Raw genomic sequence first — 22,472 nt, 5'->3', positions numbered from 1 at the left:
TCAGGAGGCCGTGAGAGGAGGCTGCTGGAGCACAGTTCAGATATAGCTCCCTTCCCTGGGACAGGAAGGAAGCTTCCGCTGCCTGTGGAGAGCCAGGAGCTAACGTTAGCAAACAGCTAACGAGCTCCCACTCCGTGCCAGGGATGGTGGGTGCCAGGGATGGTGGGATGTTCCACGGAAGTAGCACGCGGACAGGCCCTGGCCTCGTGGAGGTCAACGTCACCCCACTGGTTGCATAGTCTTTGTTCAATCAGACTGCTGGAGTGAGGCGCTTGCAAGCAGGTGGAAAGGGCACTGACTCTGGAGTCCAGAACCCCAGGCCAGGGTCAGTCACTTCACTCAGAACCCTCTGTGTCCACAAAGTGGGGTCGTCCGGCCTCCTTTGTTCCTTCCCAGCTGGCCCTTCTGGGAGGAGCGGCAGTTGCTGCACACCCGTGAGTGGCCGCTGCTCCGTCCCAGCATCCTTCCCCTGGCACACAGAGGGTGTTCGCGGGTGCGTGTCCAATTGCGTTCTTGGACATGGTGTGAAGAGGAATGTGCAAGAAGAATCGCTTGGAACACTGAGCTTGCGCCTACAATGGAATTCTTGAATGTGCATATACGACAGCTTTGCGGATTAAACAATGGGAATCTTTGTAGAATAAATCCCCAGAAATGCATGTAGGAGATTAGCGCTGGCTGGGAAGTAAAAGCTGCAGTATGTACAAGGAACGGCTAGTTGGCGAGGTCGGTGTGCCCAGTGCACCAGGGGCAGAGCCCGGAGGGCTCGGGGCTGAGTTTAGAAGGATGCCATGCGGAGGCCAGCGGGGAGAATTCCCAGTGGAGAAGGGGGGCAGTGAGGAGTCTGCGGTCGCCGGCGGCGGCGAGCAGGGCGCCCGGATGGAGTGGATTGACATGGTTCGGGGGAGGCGAGAGGGGTGGCTGGCCAGTGACAAGGCCGACCCCAGAGACGCCGACGACGTGGGCTCAACCAAGCGGGGAGACGGCGCCGCACGCCGGGCTCAGGGTGAGGGGCGGAGAGAAGGCGCTTCCGGAGCGTGGGCCGCCTTCCAGCCCAATTAGGATTTGGGATTGTTTTATCCTCCCTCTGAGCGTAACCTGACGCTGGTGGGGAGAGCGGGGCCGAAACCCGATGCTTCAGGCCGGGGGCTCCGTTACTGTTTAATCAGGTAGTCCGATGGGGCTCGGGTGGCGTGATCTCGCCGGCCCTGGGCGTCGCGCCCCCACACCCTAAAAGCATTCCGCCGGGGCGTCGAGGCGCACGCGGCTGCAGAGCGCGCAGCGCCGCTCAGCTCGCGGTCCAGCCCGGAGGAGCGACCCAGGCAGTGAGACGGCGCCTTCGTGCGCTTGTCCCCGCCGGGTCTCAAGCTCCCGCGAACGCACGGTGCCCCAGACTGCAGGGCGCAGGGCGCGGCCGGCGTGCACGGCGCGCTGCTCCTGGGTTCCCCTGCCAGAACGCACACCTCTCTTCCCCCCGCGATGGGCACGTGGTGGCCGCTGCTGCTGCTGCTCTTGGGCTCCGCGGGCGCCCGCGCGCACGACCCCGACGACGGCGACTACGAGGAGCTGGTGCTGGCCCTGCGGTCCGAGGAGGACGGCCCGGCCCACGCGGCCCAGTAGGTGGCCACTGCCACCTTCCGCCGCTGCGCCAAGGTACGGCGCCGGGGTGGGAGGCGGCGGCGAACCCGCCGCGGGGACCCATGCGGTTGACGTCTCTTCTCCGGCCTCAGTTTCCCCCATGTAAGGCAGAGGCAGGAGTGAAGGTCTCCGAGGGTCCTCTGCACACCCGGCGACGGGTTGGCGCGGATCCTGGGGCCTGCAGGCGGGACGGTGGGGGTCGGGGACGGCGGCTGTCCGGGGCTGCGCTGGGGCGCGCGGCCGCGCCGGGCGGCGGGGAGGTGCGCGCGGGTGAGCGACCCGAGGCGCGGGACAGGGCGAGCAGAGCGCTGCCCGGACCGCCGCGGGTGTCAGAAGTTCCGCACCGCCGGCTCCCGCGGGTCAGGGCGTTGATGCCTGGAAAGCGCTTGGAACAGCACCGGAACGAGGGAACGGGCTCGCTATTGTTATGGTCCTGACGCGCTTCGGGGAATCTGGGCAGCGGCGGGTGTGCGTGGCGGGGAGTGCGTGGGGGCGCGGGGGTGGGGGTCTTGGAGAGAGCGGGCATTGTCCAGACAGGGGTGGGGCGGGAGAGACCCCGAAAGATAGGGGCGAGGGGCAATTTCTTCAAGCCACAGACCTCATATTCTAGTATTGTAGTTTTTTCAGCTGAAAAAAACAAAACTGAAGTGGAAGAGGCCGAGTTATTCCCGAGGCGCGGCCGGAGTCCCTGGGGCTCGGGCCGGGGAGGGGCGTCCGGGCTCCAGCGGCTGGCGCGCCGAGGGTGGGCGGGGCCCCCGGCCCCCGGCCCCCGGCCCCCGGCTGACGTGCCCTCCGGCTCCGCCCTTCCCGGGCCTCCGGCGGCGGCGAGGGCCAGCACCCGGCCCGGTGGGAGTCAGCGCCGGGCAGGGGGGCCCTCTTGTCTGGCTCACATAGGAGAGGGAAGTTCACTGGTCAGAGCGCCCTCTTGCTGTTCCCCAGCCCTTCACCTTCTAGAGGGATGTCGCTGGGTTGTGGCAAGGATAAGGGCATTCCCCAAAATATCTGTTCTAGAAGTCGTGAGTCTCCCCGACCCCCCCAGAAGTGAGCAAGCAGAGGAGGGACAACCTCCTGAATGAGCGCTTGCGGCTGCTTGTCCTCTGGTGGACCTTTGGAACAGGAACCTCTGAAGTTCATTTATTCGTTCTTTCAATGGCTATTTTGTGGGACTTGAATTTAGAATGAAAATATTTTCGGCAGGCAGAGAAGGATTTTACACCAATCCTTTTATTTTCCTCAGGAGAAACTGAGGCCCCGAGAGAGGAGGTTCACCCCCTTGGTGCATTAGAACTCGGCTTCCAGGAGAACTCTCCTTCCACTGCACAGAGTGCCCTCTCAATTCACTAGATTTTCATTTAGCGGAGGGCATTTTAGATGGGCCTTTGAAGCATAATTAGGAGTTTAACAGATGAAGGTGGCAGGGGAATTTTATTCTAGGGGAGAGGGTAGCGTGAACAAAAGCACAGAGCTGGGAAAGCCAGAGGTAGAGAATGGGGAGCACATGTCCACAGTCCCTTAGCCGCCTTCTGAATGTTCCAAAAACCAAAAGGTTTTTTGTAGTTTATTTGGTGGTGACCTGACCTGAACCGGCATGAGGTTATTCATGATTTATCCTACCTTTGTGAATACTCATGTTCGTACATTTCAATGCATAGATTACAGTTTGCTGCTCCAGACTCCCTTTGGCACTCTGACTGCCCTTCCTGAAATCCAAATCAGGATGACTCTGGACACCCATTTGACCCTAAGACTTTGGGTAGAGGCTGTGGCCTCTCTCCTCCTTGGGGTGAAGTCCACGGTGCCCGGACGGAGATGAGGCTGCAGAGGTGGAGGCCGTGGGGACCCGGGAGGCGCCGGGAGCATGGACTCCAGCTGTCGGGCTCCAGGGGCCAGTGGGGGCTCTTGAGCAGGCGTCTAGGTCTGAGAGCAGCAGGCACAGGTGAGAGCCGAGTGCACAGTCTGCTCCTGCGACGGCGGCCTGGAGCCTTCCCTCCCGGGTGAGGGCCGCCCACCCTTGCTCACTCCATCAGCCGGTCCCTTTGCATTTGCAGAGCGTCTCTTTGCATTTGCTTTCCACAGACGCCTCTCAGCCTCCTGGTGGGCCTGTTCCGTTGGTGTTGCGGTCCCTACAATACAGAGGAGATATCTGAGGCTCAGAGAGGTTGAGTGACTTGCCCATGGCCACTCAGCCAGTAACTATTCAGGTCCACATTTTGGGGGCTGCCGCAGAAGGGTCATGGATGCACTAGAATGGGGAGGAAGGGATTTATTCTGACTGGGGAGCTAGGAAGGCCCCAGGCAGGGCCTCCAAGTGTGGACAGGCCTTGGTGGGCGCACAGGGAGCTGGGGCAGGTGCGGAGGAGCACCTGTGGTGGAGTCTAGTCCGCATTCCCGTTTCTGCCTGACCGCAAATTCGAGAGTGATGTAGGAAGTGTGTGAACACTGATAGTTGGTCTGCGCAGGGTCAGTGTGTCTTAGTGCTGGTTTGGTGGCTTCTCTTTCCGGCTCTGCACTCGCCTGTGCTCCCTTTGCTCTAATTTTGCTTTGTACGCAGAGGCGAGTAGAGCTCTTGTGGCGTTATTACGGTTCTTTTTGAACGTCGTGTATCACTCCTCGGGGCCAGGATGCCTGGAGGCTGCCAGGCACCTACGTGGTGGTGCTGAGGGAGGAGACCCCGCACTCGCAGCCAGAGCGCACTGCCCGCTGCCTGCAGGCCCGAGCCGCCCATCAGGGCTACTGCGCCGAGATCCTGCACGTCTTCCACGGGCTCTTCCCCGGCTTCCTGGTGAAGATGAGCAGTGACCCGCTGGACCTGGTGAGCCAGCTCTGCACGTGGTACTTCCCAAGAGTGTGGGGCCACCGCAGACGTACTGGGGACTGCCCTTAGTGTGCCCCTTGCTGAAAATCAGGTGACAGCAAACATTTATTGACACTTACCGGGTACCAAGCCTAGTGACTCCTGGCTGTATGTACAGAATGCCTTTTAAGCCTAGCCGTACCCCAGTGGTACGTCCATCTTCATTTGAAAGATGGGGAGACCGAGGTTCAGAAGGGACCACACAGCCGGCTAGGGCAGAGCTGGGATCAACCTCATGGCCTGCCTGCTAGCCGTCCTTGTGCTGATGCACCTGCTGCCTGTGGGACAAGGCCCTGGGACGTTAGTGGGGCCTGAGTCATTTTACAACAGCGTGACTGAAGAGCCAAGTTCCTGTGAAGCTGGCGCTATTCACTGTAAGGGTCCTCCCGTAGGACAGGCAGGCTCTTCCCCTCCAGCTTGGCCCCCATGTCACCCCTTTGGCCGAGGGACAGAGGGGGGCCTGGGCAGCCGAGGACTTGTGGCCTTCCCATGCCTCTCCCTTGTCCTAGCGCCTCACATGCAAATCTTAAAGGCCTTTCTTGGTTTAGCCTCTGCCCCTGTGCCCAGCCCCGTTGCTCCCCTATTCTCCTAACTGGGTGAGAACACACGGTTCCGTTGTCACATGGATTCTCTACTGGGCTGGGGTGTGTCACAGCTTCCTGCAAACAGAGACCCAGAGTGGGACAGGCTCTTGCCCAAGGTCACATGACCTGCGAGTGGCAGAGCTGGCGTTTGGACCCAGGTCTCTTTGTTCGGCTGCTCCCCTGCTGCCCGGGTCAGTTCAGGTCTCCGTACTGCGGGTCCGCGCTGCTTTGTGCCAAGTCCTGGGGGGGCAGTGACATGGATTGGACAAGGTCCCTGCTCTTGGGGTTCCTTAGTCTATTAGGGGTGACAGGCAAGTAAATGCCTTCAACCAGCCTTCTCAACACACGTTAAGCACCTATTGTGTGCTGGCCAGCCTCAGGCCTGCCCTCGAGCTCCCATTTCAGAAGGAGAGCCTGACGTGGTGGCCAGTACAGTCAACTGGGCTGTGCTGTGCTAGGCACGGGGGAGGAAGGGATAAGGTGCTCCCAGAGCACCAGAGGGTGGGCACGGCCCCCAGGGCATGCAGGGTGGCTTCCCAGAGGGGCGGGGCTGAGCCGCGGATGCACGCCTGCCATCGAGAGCCGAGCCGGCTCTGGTGTTGCAGCAGCCTGAGGTCGATCCCAGCTCGGCTCTTCCTGTCTGTGTAGCAGGGGGCTGGTCCCTTCCGTGCTGGGTCTCAGTCCCCGGCCCGTAGGTCCACGGGATGATGGGAATGGTCTCATGCGGATAAGTGTGATTGCGAGGTGTTTAAGCAGATGCTGAGCACAGAAAGAAGATATGGGCAGGTTAGGGAGCCTCCTGGGAGACCGAGGCACCCAGAGTGTGGGGCCACCGCAGATGTACTGGGGAGTGCCCTTAGTGTGTGGTGCGGTGGCCAGCTGTTGTAGCCTCTGGGTCGGAAGGGTGGGAAGAGGAAAGAGTGTTGCCTCTGCAGGCGGGAGTTGGCGGCCTGGAGGATGGGCTGCTAGGGGGAGCTGTGGTCACCGGAGATCAAAGCCACTGGCAGCCCTGCCCTGAGGGGAGGGGGTGCAGAAGACGCCCGCTTATCCCCAGACTCCTGCTGGTGCCTTCCCCAGGCTGAGCCCAGCCAGAAGCCGCCGCAGGGTGCTGGGTGCTGCTGGTCGCAGGGTCGGCTGCCCAGCGCAGGGTGGGCGGAGAGGGTGGGGAGTGGATCTGGGGGCACGCAGGATGACCAGTGCCGTTAGTGGGCTGGAGTCCAGGTCCAGCCTGCCCAGGGCCTGGGCACTGCCTGGCTCCCCAGATGACACGTCGAGTTCAGAATCCTTCCTTAAAGGACCCTCCGCGCCGGGCGTGCTGTGTGGGGCTCGGCTGCTGAGATGTCGGAGCGCCGGGCCCAGCAGCCTGCTGGAGTGAGGACACCCCGGCGCCAGGAGGAGACCCGCTGGGACAGCTGGGAGGGTGTGGGGTGTGACTCGGGACAGGTTTGATCAGGTGGGGCAAGGGCTGTGGTTGTGTTTGCTGTTGGCCAAATGGCTTTTGAAGCAGAGCCGGCATCTGGCTTCTAGAGGCCCTGAGGCTGCCCCACGTCCAGTACATCGAGGAGGACTCCTTCGTCTTTGCCCAGAGCACCCCATGGAACCTGGAGCGCATTATGCCTGTGCGGCCCCAGGAGGATGAGTACCACCCCCCCCCCCCAAGTAAGGCCCTGGCTGCACCTGCCCCTCTGCATTCGAGCCGAGTCCACCTGCCTCTCTCCCCTCCCTGTGGTGGCCCTCCCCCTCAGGGGCTTCAGAGTGCGGGGGCTGCCTCCATGGACCCCTCCTCTGTCTCGTTCCTCCTCAGCGCCTTCCTCTTGCTCCAGGTAGAAGGCAGTAGTCTTTCCTTGAGTGAGCCCCTCCCCCACTCTCTAAAAGTCTGACATCCAGGTGTCAGAGGGCCTCTGGTGTCTTGGGGGGAGAATCCTTCCTTGTCCCTTCCAGCTTCTGGTGACCGCGGGGTTCCTTGGCTGTGTCTGCATCGCTCCCATCTCTGCCTCCTCCTTCACCGGGCCTTCTCTCTGGGTGCATCTCTCCTCTTCTGTCTCTTATGTGTTACCGGGTTTATGGCCCACCTGGGTAATCCAGGATGCTCTCATCTGGAGATCCTTAACTTAAACACTTCTGCAAAGACCTTTTTTCCAAAGAAGGTCACAGTCACAGGTCCTGGGGGTTAGAATGTGGGCATACCTTTTTGGGGGCCATCATTCAATCCACTGCACTCCCCTAGGCCAGAAGCAGACACAGCCCGTCTCCTCCCCCACTGGGACGCCCGTGGATTGCCTTCCTTCCCGTGCTCCCAGTGGTTGTGGGAAATGGCTAGAATGGAAGGCAGGTGCATGGAGCCCATCTGGAGTCACAGAAGGGCTTGGCGGGATGAGGAGCTGTTGGGCTGGGGTGGGGCAGAGCTCAGCAGATGGTGGGGGGTGGGCTCTCTGGGCCAGGAGAAGACCCTTCCTTCACGAGAAGGCCACATGGTGCAAGGGGGGACAGGCACAGGCTTTGGGGACGACTGCTGCCCTCAAACCTAGACTTCAGCACTCTTAAGCTGTGTGACCTTGGATAAGTCACTGACTCTCTCTGAGCCTCAGGTTCCTCTGCAGAAGGGAGGCAATGGTAGTCCCTCCCTCGGGGGCTGTTTGAGGGCCTGCGCCCTCTGCTCTGCAGACATTCTCCTGTGGGGTATGTTGTGAGGCTGTCACGTCAGCCCTTCTCTGTTCTCTTCTTCTGTTCCACAAGCAGCCCTCGAGCAGCCTCCGTGCTGCAGGCACCCTGATGGGTACTGGGGATGCAGAGACGAATGAGCTGGACTTGGCTCTGCCCGCAGAGCGTCCCGTGTGCGGAGCAGGTCTATCCGCTTCTTTAGCGCTGATGGTTCTGCCTGGGGTAGGGGCATGACAAAGTCCCCCTGCGGTGAGGTGTGGAAAGGGCAGGCCCACAACTGCTGAGGGGCAGAAAAGGCTTCCTGGAGGAGGCGATGTTCAAGCCAAGACCTGCAGAGTATCATTAGCCACGCAAAGGGGCGGCTGTGCAAGCAGAGGAGAGGCCATGGATGGAAGCCCCAAGGCAGGAGGGAAGGAGACCCAGAGGAAGGGCAAGGAGTGGGGGCCTGGGCCTTGGCTACAGTCTGAGCTTCTCAGGCACAGCAGGGCCTGCCTGGCGAGAAGGAGTGAGCTCCCCACTCTAGAGGTATGCAAGCAGGACCGGGCAGCCACCTGCCAGAGGCCACAGAGCTTCCCGCAGCAGGCCAGAGGCTGGATGAGGCCATTCCAAAGTCCCTGTGCCCCTGAGGGTGATAACTCCTCTTGAGGCCACTTTCCCCCTCTGTGACATGGGACAACAGTAGTCCCCACCTCACATGGGGAGGATGTGAGGGTAGAGTGATGGCTTCTGGGAAGGGCCCAACAGGCCCTGTGTCCCGTCCAAGCTGGCCCTGCCCTGTCTGGCGTCTCATTGGCTGCCCTTGGCTTGTGCTTTGCTCGAGCTGTGGAGGGAGTAGGGGACTGTGGGGGCGTTCCGTGCCGGAGCCTCTCACCTGGCAGCATCTCACCAGGAGCTGCCCCTTCGCCCCGTCGGCCACGCTCACAGCCTCCTGTCCCTGTGCCAGAGGGCCAGCAGTCAGGTCGTGGGCGGGAGCGGCTCCTCTCCAGTCCTGAAGAGGGCGGAAGCTGCCTCCCTGAGCCTGGACCCTCTGCTGGGGCCACAGCCCGGCCCTTGCCAAGCTCAGCTTGCTTGTGACCTCACAGTGGTCCCGTCACCCCTGAGCGGCCCAGGAACAGCTCCTGGAGCAGATGGTGGTCCCTGGCATGGGTGGGCCTTGGGCAGACTCTCGCCTGGGTTGACACGACGGCCTCCTCAGCCTCCTCCCCACGCGCCTGAGGAGCACGGGCTGAAGCTCGCCGGCTCGCTCTCCTAGATGCGTGGCCTGTGTCGGTTAACGTCTACAGGCAGAAACATCCCTCTTACCCTGTCTGGAGGGCAGACCCTGGACTGGCTGCCGAGCGTCTGTGTCCCCAGCAGCCAGCTGGGCTTCTGCTTGGAGCACACTGGGCGTGGCTTATGGGTCCTGCACCATCTGGCCCCTGCCCACCTCCCCGGCCTCATCATGCATCTGCCTCCTCAATCTTTCACAGCCTGGCTCACCATCTGGTGGTTCCTCTGGGGTGGCCAGCGCCCTTTGGCCTCCGATGTCCTCAGGTCTGAGCTCAGAGCCCGCTTCACCCCACCTCTTCCCAGCGTGGCACCTGGCATGTGATAGGTGCTCAGTGATGAACAAAAACTAATACTAGGCTGGGGAGGGATCCGAGTTGCAGCGAGCAGCTCCACTTGTCCTGCGTCCCGGGAGGGGCTGCGGTCCGCTGGATGCAGAAGGCAGCAAAGTGCTCACTGGGACTGAGCAGTGGAGGGTCCTGCGGAGACTGGAAGCCATGGGGCAGGGCAGGGCAGGCAGCGTGCACACAGGCCACAGGCCGGGCTGACAGCCGGCTCAAACCAGCTCAAACCGGCTCTAGCTCTTCACCTTACAAGTGACATGGTGTGGAGGGAAGACACTGCCGGGGGGCTGGCCTGGCCTGGCCTCAGAGCTGTCACTCAACTGAACTGCTCTGTAGTGGGCTGAATGGTGGCCCCAAAGATACGTCCACCCAGAACCTGCAAATGTGACCTTATTTGGTAAGAAGGTCTTTGCAGATGTAAGATGAGATCATCCGGATTATGCAGTGGGCTCTAGACCCCATGACACGTGTCCTTATAAGACAAAGGCAGAGGGAGATTCGAGACACACGGAGGGAAGGCCCCATGAGGCCGAGGTCCAGATGGGAGGGATGCAGACCCAAGTCAGGGAAGCTGGCTGGAAGCTGGAGGAGGCAGGAAGGATCGTGCCCCGGAGCCTCGGGGGGCGTGTGGTCCGGCCGATGCCTGGATTTAGGACGCCGGGCCTCCGGAACTGTGAGGCTCAGCTTCTGCTGTTCTGTCTGCTGAGTTGGTGCTGTTTTTCTGGGGCAGCCTCGGGGAGGTGACACCCGCTCGGCCTCCGCCACGCCTCTGTCCTGAGGGGAGCATATGGACATTTCCTGAGGTTACTGCAGTGGCTGTGGAGCCAGCTGCCCAAGCAGAGGGACTGACAGCCCCCAGGCCGCCCTTTGGGTCCAGCCAGCATCTCCTGGGTGCTCCGGCGGTTACTGAGCGACCCCTTCGTTCCTGCTGGTGAGGCCCCCTCCTGGGCCCTGGCCCATCGGCCTGGCCGGACTTTCCGAGAGCAGCTCTGGGGTCTGGGGCTCTTCGTCCCTGACCTTCCTCCCCTACTCTGTCCACAGGTGTCGCCCCTGCTTTCTGCTCCCTCCACCTCTGTTGCTCTCCCCCATAAGTCTCCTGCAGGCCTCATCCCACCCTGTGCCTGCTTCTTGGAGAGTCTGGACTGACCGACTGCAAATGATGGTGGGTGGGGGTGGGCTCCTGGTGACTTCCCAGTGCTGCTGTTTCCTCCGAGGCTGCAACTTGGGTGGGCTGGAAACAGCCAAGGCGAGCAGTCCTGGGCCCTGGTGAGGAAGCGTGGCCCTGGAGCCGGGAGGCCCCGGCGCCCCCTGCCAGCCTCAGTGTCCTCTCTGTGAAAGGGGCTGGCAGCTCCGAGGGCCAGACATTCCTATTACTCCTTTTAAAGAATGTGTTGTCCTTCAGATCTTGTCGTGCCTGCCTTTCAGGCTCGGGGAGCTGTGAAAAGTCACAAATAGGGCCTTGGCCAATTTTATGCCATTATATTTATTATTTTTTGAATGTGCATATTGTTATTTCATATTAATATTAGTATTACGGAGCCAGACGATTTGGTTCTCTGCCTGACTCTACCACTGCCAGCGCTGTGACCTAGGACAGCTCCTTACCTCTCTCTTTTCCCTTGTCTGTAAAAGAAAGATACAAAAGGGCGTCCCTTGAGAGGAGTTTTTGAAGGTTAAAGGCGTTAATATATTTGAGTGCCTGGGCAGGGCCTGGGACAAGGCAGGTGGCTTGTTTGTTTTAAGGATTACATTCACCTCCTGGTTATTCTCTCCGCTCCACAAGCCGCGCCCTGGAAGGACGGAGCCGGCCCGGTGGAGGTGTACCTCCTGGACACCAGCATGCACAGCGGCCACCGGGAAGTTGAGGGCAGGGTCACAGTCACCGACTTCGAGAATGTGCCTGAGGAGGACGAGACGCGCTTCCACAGACAGGCAAGGAGGGCTGCCCGTCCCTCACCCCTGAACCTGAGATGGGTGGTGACTGCCACCCCAGAGTGTACGGCTGTCCTGCTGTTCCACAGCTGTCACTGTCCCCTCCCTGCCATCAGTTGTGGGGTGGGGCGGCCCATCCAGCACTTGCTGATATATCGCTGGGCAGTGGGCTTCCTCACACGGGCCTTGTGTTGGTCGAGCAGGCGGACAAGTGTGACAGCCACAGCACCTACCTGGCGGGTGTGGTCAGCAGCCATGATGCTGGCGTGGCCAAGGGCACCAGCCTCCGCGTGCTCAACTGCCAGGGCAAGGGCACGGTGAGCGGTGTCCTCGCAGGTGAGTGGCGGCGCTGGCCCGAGTGGGAGGCGGCTTCTTGACCAAGGTGGCCAAGGCGGCCTCTGTCCCAGAGCCACAGAGCCCTGAGGACACGAGCACAGATGGAGACACCGAGGCCCACAGGGGGCAGGGGCTCAGCAGCTGGGGTCGTGCACCTTTGACCCTGGGTCAGTGGTTTTTCCACAGGGTCATGTGGCTCCTCTTTTCAAACACTTTGACATGGTATGTCTTCTGTCATGCTATTCTGGATCCCGATGGCCCCTGCGGAGGTGAGCTGAGCACACTTCCTGGTCTTCGGCCTGCTCACCTCTACACCTGGCAGCCACTCTCTTCCATGGCTGACCGGGCCCCACAGGCCGCTCCAGCAGGGTACACACAGTGGAGGCACCGGCAGAGACTTTGCCAGACTCTTGCCGGTTTCTCCCTCCAGTCCAGCCAGTGGGCCTCTGGTGAGGTCCGGCAGAGAGCCGGGACCCTGGGGGCCGCTGGACAGAGGAGGGCAGGAGCTTTCTCTTACTGAATCCCTCCTGTGGCCAGATCTTGAGTGAAGGACTTTGTACACCACACCCTGAGGCTGGCATTGTGATACCTGTTAAACGGTTGATAAAACCAGCTCAGAGAGGGGAAGTGACTTGCTCAGGGTCACACAGCTAGAGCTGAGGACATCACTGGGGAAGGTGCTGGCACTGAGCTTGCCCTCCCCTGTGAGCCCCCGGCCCTGTGTGGATGCAGCCCCTGGGCTGGCCGAGGAGCCGTGGGTCTGGTTGCAGGGCTGAGGTCAGGCGCTGGCCTCGTGCCTGGGGAGGGAGCTCTGCCTCGATTCTCTCCTGGTCAGGGTACCGGCTTTGATGTTTGGTTTTAAAGGGAGCATCAGTGACCCCTGCCCATTAGGTGACCCTGGTCCCACCAATAGCAGTGTCGTTGTGAGGAGTGCGCAAGCTCCTGTGTTCAGGCACTCAGCGGTCCTGGCGCGTGGCCGTGGTCAGCTGCGGCCAGTTGTGGCAGTGCTGTGGTGGTTAACACGCTTCCCGCACGCATCATTCAGGGGTGTCCAGAGCAATGAAACCAACAGGAGGCGTGTGCGTGTATCCGTATACCCGGTGAGCGCTCTCCGAGGGACTGGGGCGGGCTGCCACCTGCAGGGCAGGAGCTGATGGCGCAGTCTGGAGTCTGAAGGCGTCTGCACACAGATTCCATCCTCCTTAAACGCCCTCAGTCATTTCCCATGAGGCCTCAGCTGTTGGACAAGGCCCGCCCCCCGCTCTACTCAGGCTCCTGACTTAAGTGCTAGTCACGCCTACAACACGCCTTCACAGCAGCAGTCAGGCGTGTGGCCCAACATCCAGCCTGCAGCCCGGCCAAGCTGACCGTCGGACCAGCCCCGCACCAGCCTCCAGGGGGCTGGGGGAGGGAGCGTGGCTCCCCAGGGTGGCCTTGGCTCTATCCTCAGGTCTGGAGTTCATTTGGAAGAGCCAGTGGGCCTAGCCCACTGGGCGCTTGGTGATGCTGCTGCCCTTGGCAGGAGGGTACAGCTGGGCCTTCAATGCCGCCTGCCAGCGCCTGGTGAGGACTGGGGCGGTGCTGGTGGCCGCTGCCGGCAACTTCTGCGACGACTCCTACCTCTACTCCCCAGCCTCGGCTCCCGACGCCAGCCTCGGCTCCCGAGGTAGGCGCCCCCAGAGTGGAGGGGAAGGCAGGCTCCTGGGCCGGGTGTCGTGCCGTCCCCAGAGGCTGAGGGCAAGCTTTGGGAGGAGTTGTCGGGGACCCTGGTGCAGGAGCCTGGGTGGCAGAGAGGTAGCCTGAACTGCCACCGTCCTCATTTGAGAGCACTGCTGTCCTCACTCCACCCCCCCATGCAGCCAATCCCATGCCCTGGCCACCGTCCCTTGGAATGTCTCCTGAATCCCCCTGCCCCTTCTCCTCATCGTGTGACCTTGGTCCTGGATCCTGCTGTCTCCTGGGTTGACCCCACAGCTCTCACCTCTCCCCCTCCCTCTGCTTCTTCCCCCAGGCCACCCCACAAGGCCCCAGGGGCTCGGCCTAAAACTCACAGCTGCCCACCTCACTCGCCTGCCCAGGACCCTCAGGGCCTCCCCACTGTCCACCCCCAGGCCCTGCATGATGGGCCCCAGCCCCGCACCACCTGAGCTGCCGAGGCCCAGGGTCGCTCAGCAGTGCCAGTTCAGGCTGTGAACCCAGAGACAGTGTGTGTGCCTGGAGGGGCTGATGGCTTGGCGAGGCTGTGCTGTCCGTTCCTCCGGCCACATGTGGGGCACCTACTGGGTGTCAGGCTCTCTGGGCACTGGGGGTGCCAAGGGAAAGGAATGTCAGGGACTTCCCAGGCTGGGAGGTTTGGGGGCAGGGAGGGCACAGACGTGAGCCCGGTGGGAATGGCCTTCCCCGGCTGCTGCATTTAAAATCACATGAAGTCACTGGAGCCCGCACGCCTGCCCACCTCGCCTGCTGCGTTCTCTGCAGCGCTGAGAGCCACCCCATGCACTGAAGGGTCTACTGTTCGTTTATTGCCTGTCTCCCTACTAGAATGCAAGCCCACAGGGGCCTCGGGACCGTCCCTGGCATGTATATGGCGGGGACAGAAAGTAGCCCCAGGGCCAGGGTTCCACCTGTAGAGTCAGGTTTCCCTCCGGAGGGGATATTTGAATGGGACTCAAACATCTGCCCGGCAGACAGCAGTCGGCCAGCTCAGCTGGCAGAGTCTCTGTCCCTGCAGCCCTTCGCTACCTGCCACCCACCCCCTCGCCTCCCCAGGTCATCACAGTTGGGGCCACCAGTGCCCAGGACCAGCCAGTGACCTGGGGGTCCTGAGGACCAACTTTGGCTGCTGTGTGGACCTCTTTGCCCCAGAGGATGACATCATTGGCACCTCCAGTGACTGCAGCACCTGCTACACCTCGCAGAGTGGGACGTCGCAGGCCACGGCACACGTGGCTGGTGAGTTGCCGCCCTGGCACCTCAGCCCCCATGATTCGAACAGCCCCTTTGGCAGGCAGGGTCTGCACCAGGACCCTGTGTGCCAGGCTCTATGCTGAGCATGGGGGACCAAAGATGAGTCAATGATGGTGCCCTCGAGGACACTCAGTCTGATGGGGAGGCAATTGCACAAACAGAAGGAACACAGAGCAGGCAGGGCTGTGTCAAGGGGAACCCAGGGGAGGCACCTGGCCAGCCTGAGGCCTCCCTGGAGTGGGGACATTTGATCTGGGGTTTGGTGGCTGAATAGGAGTTTACCTGGCAAATAGAACAGCAGCTGCCGAGGCCCAGAGATGTGAGTGCAGGACGCAGGATGTCTTACTGTGTGGCTTTCAGTGAGCCCGGAGTTGCAGGTAGTTTAACTTCAGGAGGAACAGGGCGCTGTGTCCGTGTGCATGCAACGTGTGTGAGCATGTGTGTGTGCACCAGGAGAGGAGTCCTGGGGGGAAGGAGGGCCAGCCACCACATCTCATGGTTTGCCGGCTGCCGCCAGGCATCGTGGCTGTGATGCTGACCGCTGAGCCAGAGCTCCCCCTGGCCAAGCTGAGGCAGAGGCTCATCCGCTTTTCTGCCAGAGGCGTCATCAACGCGGCCTGGTCCCCCAAGGACCAGCAGGCGCTGCCCGCCAACCTGGTGGCCACACTGCCGCCCCATGCCCCAGGAGCACATCAGCAGGGCGGCCCCCTTACCCCGCTTCCCCCTCTTCCCTTCCCCTCCCTTCTCCCCTCTTTCCATCCTCCCTTCCCCCCTCCCCCCCTCCTCCCCGCGCCCCACGTCTGGAAGGAGGCCGCCTGCACCCCCGGGAGACGGCCAAGCGGCGGCTCCGCTCCGGGAGGGCTTCGCGGGCCTCTAAACACGCTCAAACGGAGAACGAATCGGGTCCTTTCAGCCCGGCTCCCGTGCCTCGGGCAGAGAGACTCGAGCCCTCTGTGAGCGCAGCCCTGCTGGAGGCGCCCTCCCCAGCCCCTGCTCACCCCGGCCTTGTCGCAGGTGGGCAGCCGCTCTGCAGGACCGTGTGGTCGGCGCGCTCGGGGTCCCTGCGCACGGCCAGCACCCTGGCCCGCTGCGCCGCGGACGAGGAGCTGCTGGGCTGCTCCGGCCTCGCCGGGAGCGGGAGGCGGCGGGGCGAGCGCATCCAGGTGACCTGCACCCGCCGCTTTCGCGAGCATCCGCCCTGAAGGGGGCGCCTGCTTCCAGGCCCGGATCAGGCCGAGCCCTCCGTGACGCCCGTCAGCCTCTGTCCCCCGCCTGCACGGGGGCTGGGCTGGCGCGGGAGGGCCACCTCTCATGGTACGCGGCGGGGGCTGCCGGAGAGGCCGCGCTGGGGTCCCGGAACACTCTGCGGGCTCGACGGGGTCCCTTGCCGGCGGGGCGGGGCGGGGCGGCGGCGTGTGTGCCGGGGGCGCCGCCTCTGGACCCTGGGCTCCAGGGCGCTTCCCACTCTGACGACCTGTGGCACCGGCGGCTGAGAAATCTCAAACTAGCGAAAGAGGAGAATTGGTGCTGAGGCCACAGCGTTGCACAGATGCCGTCTGGCCAGGCGTTTTGGTGGCAGGGCCGCCGAGGCCGGAGGGTCGGGGTGGGGGGGTGGGGGGGCTGTTCCCTGTGGCTGAGCAGGCTGGGGCCGCGCTCCGGGTCTGCACTTGAAGCTACTCTCAGCGCCAGGCACATTCTCACAGGAAGAGCTGCCCGTCTGCGGAGCAGTGTGACTTGGGCAGGAGTGAGCTCCTGGTCCCCAGAAGGGGCTGGCAGGGCAGGGACACGGGGAGGGGCTGAGGGCATGAACCAGGTGCCCGAGTGGCCCCTGCGCCCCTCTGAAGCAGCCTCCCGTTTCTGTCCTGTCTCTCAGACCCAGGGCTGCAGGCGGGTCTGCCTGGCCCACAACGCATTTGGGGGTGAGGGTGTCTACGCCACTGCCAGGTGCTGCCTGCTGTCCCGGGCCAACTGCAGCATCCACACGGCTCCGCCAGCCCAGGCCGGGATGGAGACCCATGCCCGCTGCCAGCAGCAGGGCCATGTCCTCACATGTGGGAGGTGGGGCCCCCCCAGGGAGCAGGCATCCTGCCCCACCCGGCTGTTCCAGTGCTGGAGTCCGACTGCCACGCTCGAGCTGGGCAGGCAACCTCTCCTCTCTCAGCCCCGCTTCCTCCTCCCTAAGAGGGAGGGTGGTAGTACCTGCCTCACTGGGTTGCCATGAAATGAGTAAGACTAGGAACACCAGGCCTGGAGCATGGCAGGCACTTCCCAACAGGCAGCACAGTGCAGGAGAGCCCGTTCAGGCAGTGGCTCAGAGGCTGCGTCTGAAAGTGGAGCTGACCTTGGTTTAATCCTGGCTGTGCCAGTCAACAGCTGTGTGACCCGGGGAAGTTACTTAACCTCTCTGTGCCTCAGGTTCCTCATCAGTAAAATGGGGATGATGGGTGCTAAGCTCCCAGCATGGCTCTGGGACAATATAAATGCTGTCATTATCATCAGCATCACTCATTGCTTTAAAATCCACTCTCTGATGTAGGATAACTGTGGATGGGCCAGCTTGTGTCAAAAGCACACTCTGGGCATGTAGCAGGGAGTCACAGATGGGGTCCTTGTTGGGGGTCCAGGGAGGGTGCCCCTCAGGTTGGGAGGAGGCTGAGCCATCCTGCTTGGATGGAGCATGGGCCGTACTGGGGAGAGTCTGGAGAGATGGCGGGCGACGGGCCTGGCATAGCTGACTCCAGAGCGGGTCCTCCATCGAACGTGTACTGGGAGCCCCTGAAGGTTTAGGAGCAGGAGGGCGACAAGTTAGGACCCGGCTACGGGAAGAGCCGGCTGCGAGGTGTGCAGGCTGAGTTTGCAGTGGAAGGACGAGCCCATCAGCTGGCTGGTGCCCTGGGCCAGGGCGGAGGCTCGAGCAGGTCCGACAGCGCCGGCCGTGCTCTGTGGGGGCCTGGCTTGGTGGGGGTCCATCGTGTTCCGGTCACTCTCCCCTTTGGGGGCGTGCGGCAAGACAAGCTTGGGGTCCATGCCGGTCTGCAGCCCGCGGCCGCACAGCTCCATGTCCGTGTAGGCGTCTGGATAGGCCCCTTCCACAGCGCAGGGAACTGCACCCGGGTGTGCTGAGCGACTTCCCCCAGGCCCCACAGCCAGGACACAGGGGATTCTGGGAACCGTGATCCCCGACAGCGCAGCACGTGCCCTGTGCCGGCGCTGGGCTGGCACACAGCCTCCCTGTGGGCAGGTGTGCTTGCCTTTTACACACAGGGAAACTGAGGCTTGGCCTAGCTGAGTAACCACTCTCCATGGTCTCATAGCCGGGGTGTCTGACTCACAAACCTATGGAGGGAGGCCCTGAGAGCCCCAGACAGACATCAAGTTCACCCCTGCACTTCCACCCAGCTGGCTGAGCGGGAGGGGTCTGGGGGTGATCCGGCTCCTCCTCTAGCATCTCAGCCCTTAGAGCCCATCTCAGTGCTCCCCATCTTTGGGTGCAGAGGACACAATGTTTTCCTTGAGAAAGTAAGATTCAGAGAGGTTGAGTGGCTCTCCCAAGGTCACCCAGCATGTCAGCAGCAGAGTTGAGTTGAGAACCCAGGAATCCTGTTGCTCATGCCGGCATCTCTTCCCTGCCTTACCTTGTTCCGGGTTTCCCAGCTCTGGCCTCAGATCCTAGAGAGATGGAGTCTGACGGGGGCGGGGAGGAGAGACAGAGGCTCTCCCGGCCTTCCAGCATCTGAGCAGGCTCCGACGGGGAGGCGGAGGACCCAGGCACCCCGGGCGGCCTGCGGCAGCGCCGCGAGGTCAGCGCGCCCCGTGTGTGGGCCGCAAGGAGGCCAGCGTGCACGCTTCCTGCTGCCGCGCCCGGGGGCCGGAGGGGCTGGAGGGCCGAGTCCGGGAGCGCGCGGTGCGGCCCCGAAGAGGTGAAGAGGGCGGGCGGGGGGTGGCGCCTGGCGCCCGGGGCGTGTGTCGGTGCCGGCGCCGGCGTCTGTGTCGCCGCCACACCCGCGCGCATCGGGGGTGGCCTGGGGGTGGCGGCGTCTGTCGGCAGCCGTCAGGGCTGTGTGGCCGCGGGTGCGTGTCCTCGGGGGCCGGTGAGCGGCCCCCGGCCCTGCGCCCCCGCGGAGGACGCGCGGCGACAGCGGAGCACAGGGAGGGCTGGTCACGACCCGGAGGAGGGGACGCCTGGGCTAGTGCGGCAGGAGGAGGAGGAGGGACCTGCGAGACGGGCGAGGCCACCGGCCGGCTGAGGGCAACCCGCAGGGACAGCTGCTCCGCGAGGCTCCTTGAAGGGCCGCTGGGGCCGGGCCGGGAAGCCGGGAGTCGCTCGCAGGAACTCAGAGGGTTTAACGCCCAGGACTGCGGACCGTGGTGGGGATGGCGCGGTGCCGGGCGGGGTGGGGGTGGGGGGCGTGGTTCCGCTGGGCTCGCGCGGCGGGTGTGGGGGGCTGCGGCCTTCCAGCACCATCGCAGGCCTTGGGGATGCAGACCCCGCAAGCTCTCCTCTCCTGGAGCGCCCACCCCTGTGGGAGGACAGTCCACAGAGGAGCAGTCTCACAGAGGACTTAGAGGACGCCACGGAGAAGAACAGCAGGAAAGGGAGCGGGCGGGTGCTCAGGAGGGGCCTCACTGAGAAGGTGGGGGACATCCCAGGGAACAGTGTTCCGGGCAGAAGGGACAGCCAGGGCAAAGACCCTGAGTGGGGGCGGGCCTGGAGAGCACCGGGAACAGACAGGAGGCCAGTGAGGTGGAACCGAATGGGTGGGGGAACCGAGAGAGGACAGGGCCCGGTCAGGTGGGGCCTGAGGGCCACAGTAAGGACTTTGGCTTTTGCTCGAGTGAGTGGGAGCTGTGCAGGGTTCTGAGCCTGGGGGGCCGTGATCTGACTCGGATTTGACCAGGCTCCTTCTCGACGCTGATTGGAGAGGAGACTGCGGGGGGCACGGGCAGCAGCAGGGAGACCACTGGGCAGCTCCTGTGAGGGTCCAGGCCCAGGTGGTGAGGGCTCCGCCCAGAGGGCAGCATGGAGGGTCCTGGAATCTGCAGGGGGAGCCCATGGGTCTGACGGGCTGGATGCGGCGAGAGGAGGGGCAGGTGATGCCACGGTCCCTGCTGAGCTCCCGGATAGGTGGTGCTGCACTGACCGAGGGGAGGCATGGGGCACGGGTGTTGGGGGAAGAGGAGGAGTTTGGCACTAGGGAGGAGGTGGACGTCGCCTGGGCCCGCAGGCCTGGCTCACAGCCTGCGTGCTGTACACTTGCTTTCTTGTCCCCTGGCCCCAGCAGGTCACCGTGGCCTGTGAGGAGGGCTGGACCCTGACCGGCTGTGGGGTCCTCCCCGGGGCCCTCCGCACCCTGGGGGCCTACCCAGTGGATGACACGTGTGTGGTGAGAAGTTGGGACGCCGGCACAGGAGGTGGCACCGGGGAGGAGGTGGCGACAGTGAGGGCCATCTGCTGCAGGAGCTGGCCCTCAGCGGAGCAGGCCCCCTGGGAGTCCCAGTGACAGCCCTGGGGACGCACGCACAGGGAAGGGGGCCGGGCCCGGGTGCTGGGGTTCCAGGTCTTGTCTGAGCTTTGAAATGGCTCCTTCTTTCCGGGTCCTCAGCCCGGGCCCCAGGGGACAGGCTGCTGGTGCTGGGGGTGGGCAGCGCTCCCTGCCCGGGGCAACCTGCTCTCTCAGCCCCTCCCAGGCCTGAGCTGAGGGAGGCTGGGTGTGGCAGGGCTGCAGGCACTGGGCAGCCCCTCCCTCCCTGCAGGGCTGTGCCTAGCACTCGGCCATTAACACTGGTCAAGCCATGCCCTGCTTCCTGCAAGCGGCTCCCAAGATGCCAACACTTGGGGGCAGAATGACCTTTCTGAGCCTCTGCTCCACATCAGGCAGGCAGTCCCCGGCCTCCACGAGGGGTAACAGTCCTCACGTGGGGAAGCAAGGGGGACCTTGAGGGCTGGCAGGGGCCAAGCATCAGTCAGGGGAAGGGAGTGTGAAAGGCAGAGAGGCCCCTCACTTCCTGCCCACTTGGGGGGCCCCTTTGGGCTCCTGATTAACGGAAGACCAGTTTTCCATGCCTCTAGGGGTGCAGGGTGGAGGGTAGGCACTGACGGGATGCTTCCCCAGATCCTGCCAATGCTTCACAATGCCCAGAGTGCTTCTCCACCGGCATCCTCAGAGTTTCAGAGCAGCCCTGTTACAAGGGCAGGGCCTGGCCTATCCATTGGATAGATAAGGACATTGAGGCCAGAAGAATGAGCCCCTGGTCAGCTGCCAAGAGACCTTGGTTCAAGTCCTTGCTTTCTCTGGAGAGTTCTCCATCAGTCCATGGTCTCCTTGGGCCCTCCCAGTCCTGTGTTAGGACTCACCTCCTGGAAGACAGCTTTCACTGATAAAATTCCTAGCTCCTGAACCCACCCCTGGGCCCCCAGCAGCAGCATGAGAGATCCAGCTAGAGGCTGGAGACAGGTCCCAGTGATCTGGGCTGTGCCTTTGTTTCTCTCAGCTGCCCTCGGCCTGCTCCTGGCAGGGAGACATCACCCCCGGGCTGACTTCAGTCTGCAGTGGAGGGCTCCATGCTGGCCATACACCTTCTCTCACCCAGGCCTTGAGCCCACCCCACACGGGACATGTTGTCATCCCTGCTTTAGGGAGGGAGAAACTGGGAACCAGAGAGGGGGCGTGCCTGCCAAGCTCACACGGAAAGTGAGGTGGTGCCAGGACATGAGCCCAGATTCGGCGCACAGACGCGAGGTGACTGAGGACAGAGCACGGGGTGGGGGCACTGGCTGATCCAGCGTGACCCAGGTGGAGACGCCCTCCGAGGGATGGGGGGCAACTCCCCCTCCTCGAGCTCCCCCCGCCCCATGCAAACAAACAGGCATGCATTTATCTTTTCGGTCTGGGTTTGTAAACAGCTCTCTCGCTTGCCTTTTTATTGCAATGAGCTTTTCCAGACCTCTGTTTTGCTTTTGTAACTTGCAGATATTTATTCTGGGTTTGGTAGTGTTTTTATCATATGGTGACTTTTTAAAATAAAAACAACTGTCATGACTTGCCTGCCTTTGTCCAGCATGATGCCTTGCTTGTACCAGCACCCGAATGGTTGAAGAAATCAAGTACCTGATAAGGCCTGGTCCCTGTCCTAGGATAGGTCAGTGTCTCCCCGCAGCTTCCCAGAGGCCCCCAAGCAGCCAGGGTCCCCTCCCTGGTACCTTGTGCCTACAGCCTTCTGGACACTGTCGTCCACGCCCACCACTGAGCTCTGGGCCCCAGCTCTTTTCGTTCTCCGCTCCCTGGTGCCTGGCACAGAGTCAGCGTTTAGGCAATCAGTTGTGTGAGTGCCCAAGGCTTCTGTAATGGGTCAGCACTATGTCCATGATCATTTCTCATGATGGGAAATTAAGAACAGGCTTAGAACTTTCCAGTTGGCCAAGTACAACGATCCGGCTCTCGGTGGGTCCTCCCAGCCCCGCTCTGAGGCTGGCGAGTGTAGCTCTCCTGAGCAAGGCCTCTCTCTACACAGCCCATATCATAAATGGTGCGAGAATCTGCCTACAACGGCAAAAACCCTCCCAAACTATTTTCTGACAACATAGCATCATGGAAAGCGTTCCAGAGCCGCCAGACACCAATGCCCGAGGGCCAGGGAAGACAGCGTGCGCACCTGTGCCCACCCACCTCGCCTGCTGTGCGGCGCTGGACGCCGCCCCTCCTCCACCCCCGGGACGGCGCTGTCAAGCGTTGGGCTGTGAGAGCTCCACGCCCGCGGCACTGTGACTTCGAGAAGGGAACAACTTGGTCCCTGCAGATGTTGGCAGGTGGTCGCCTGGAGCGGGGGAGAGGTGGGTGTCGGCCACAGGACCAGCAACATCCCGGGAAAGGGAGCCACGTGCACCAACAC

At 62.6% G+C, this 22,472-nt stretch overlaps 1 protein-coding gene across 1 annotated transcript; it reads left to right on the top strand.

Annotated features, from left to right (window-relative positions):
- Positions 1–1,368: 1,368 nt before the first annotated feature.
- PCSK9 (proprotein convertase subtilisin/kexin type 9) lies at positions 1,369–21,613 on the top strand. The gene is given in 13 exon segments (XM_070247318.1): positions 1,369–1,653; positions 4,259–4,450; positions 6,606–6,735; positions 11,131–11,279; positions 11,483–11,615; positions 13,066–13,262; positions 14,385–14,427; positions 14,430–14,567; positions 15,100–15,282; positions 15,597–15,745; positions 16,456–16,796; positions 18,273–19,017; positions 19,778–21,613. Coding segments are annotated over 13 exon segments (2,880 nt in total). The 5' UTR covers positions 1,369–1,479; the 3' UTR covers positions 20,084–21,613.
- The last annotated feature ends 859 nt before the right edge of the window (positions 21,614–22,472 follow it).

This window comes from Equus caballus, chromosome 2, assembly GCF_041296265.1.
Source record: "Equus caballus isolate H_3958 breed thoroughbred chromosome 2, TB-T2T, whole genome shotgun sequence".
Lineage (NCBI taxonomy): Eukaryota > Metazoa > Chordata > Mammalia > Perissodactyla > Equidae > Equus > Equus caballus.
This window is presented reverse-complemented; position numbering and strand designations above follow the sequence as displayed.